General features: G+C 24.6%; 1 protein-coding gene across 2 annotated transcripts in view; it reads left to right on the top strand.

The window, feature by feature from the left end:
* The window catches only part of LOC100572351, a gene marked incomplete at its 5' end in the record, with an annotated part of 7,550 nt that extends 5,920 nt beyond the window's left edge, over positions 1 to 1,630 (top strand). Inside the window, 4 exon segments of one of the 2 annotated variants that reach the window (XM_016808626.2) lie at positions 65 to 91; positions 283 to 312; positions 501 to 523; positions 1,136 to 1,630. In XM_016808626.2, the coding sequence (XP_016664115.1) occupies positions 65 to 91; positions 283 to 312; positions 501 to 523; positions 1,136 to 1,201 (146 nt within the window). 2 annotated transcript variants of the gene reach the window in all.
* Positions 1,631 to 1,673: the final 43 nt, after the last annotated feature.

Genomic DNA, 1,673 nt, shown 5'->3' on the forward strand with positions numbered 1-1,673 from the left:
TTATTTGTATTGCTTAGTTAATTAACTATTTGATTAAAATATTAACATTACAAAATTCTATCAGCGCATACATATTATAATTCTTCAAATTGTAAGTAATTGATTAAAATATCTTCTATGATGATTATTGTTTAAAATATTGTATATCGATCAAATAAATCTTTGAATTGTTATTAATGTGCATTTATAATCCGTAAATATACTTAATAGTGTGCATCTAAATAAAAAATTTTACACTAATACTAATAACACTAATAGGTAAACTAATATATATTATTTCAGACCCTTATATCACACAACTCATGGAACATGGTAATTATTAATAAAGTAGTTACAATACGTAGATCTGGCATTTAATATAACATTTTAAAATTAATTAAAAAACGAACTAAGTACCAATAACACGTTCTTTAATTATTATATTCAAAAATATAATAATATATGTTTTTTATAATAAAAAAATTAATTTAAATCAAACCGTTTTTATTTTTATTTTTTAGGTTCAGGGACTTCTCCAGTAAATGTATGTTATAACCTAAATGAATGATAGATTTAATTAATACATAAAAAAAAATTTTTTATATATTATATACTTGCACTTTTAAAATTATGATGGTTTAATGTAAGAAATTTTATTCTTTATTAGGTAAAACGATTTTATATTTTATATTTATGATTTATATAATCTTATTAGATATATTAATAATATTGTTTTATTTGATAGAGGATAGTTTTTCTATATTATATTATGTATTATGAATATTTATAATAATGTCTCACCATCATTATATACCTTTCTTTTATTTTACAATTAATACGTGCACATGTGATAAACATTATTTATTTATTTAACGGGCGAAGCCCTTTTTGACATAATGTATATTAAAATTTAAAAGTAAATTGTAAATGTAAATAAGTACATGAATAATCAAATATATACAACAATTAAATAAAGAAAACAATCGTCAACACGAGCCTTAATGCCGTGTGTCGGCACTCGGCAGTGTCGTATTACGATCGTTGATCGATTGTTTTGTGTCTGATATGGGTAGCGTTCCATGGCAAACAAATTATATTTAATAAGTAATATTACGCCATTATAACGTTTAATTATTAATATTATTTACATTTCTAGGTTGAAACAATTGTTTCGTTTTTATATAGGTACATTTACTTTAAATATAGTGTCAAGCAAAGCTAATATAAACTGAGAATAAATTTCAAAATAACTTACAAATTTCATTTTTGTCTCTTCTCGTCAAATCCATCACAAAACACTCGGCAAATATTTACCCATGCACCTCGTTTTTTCTTCTGGCCATGGTAATTTTCGACAGCGACATTCCATATCTTAGGATAATTTTTACCTCACCAATAAATAATTCAATGTCCAAATCCTCTTGATTTCCTGCCATTTGCGCGATTTACGAATTAAAAAACCCGTTGTAAAATAAAATATGCACTGACCAATATGATACAATGTACTGAGCGACCACAAGTGACGGCACGGTGACAATACACAAAAAAGTCGTTCCTATGGATGTCATTATTTTTCAACTGCTATTATATAACTACTTACGAGGAACCTTGTGAAATATATTTAAATTAAATATTCATAGTATGGATATACTTGATATACTTTTTGAATGAATATCAGCCAGTCAAATAATTTG

The sequence above is a fragment of the Acyrthosiphon pisum genome, chromosome A2 (genome assembly GCF_005508785.2).
Source record: "Acyrthosiphon pisum isolate AL4f chromosome A2, pea_aphid_22Mar2018_4r6ur, whole genome shotgun sequence".
NCBI classification, from domain to species: Eukaryota; Metazoa; Arthropoda; class Insecta; order Hemiptera; family Aphididae; genus Acyrthosiphon; species Acyrthosiphon pisum.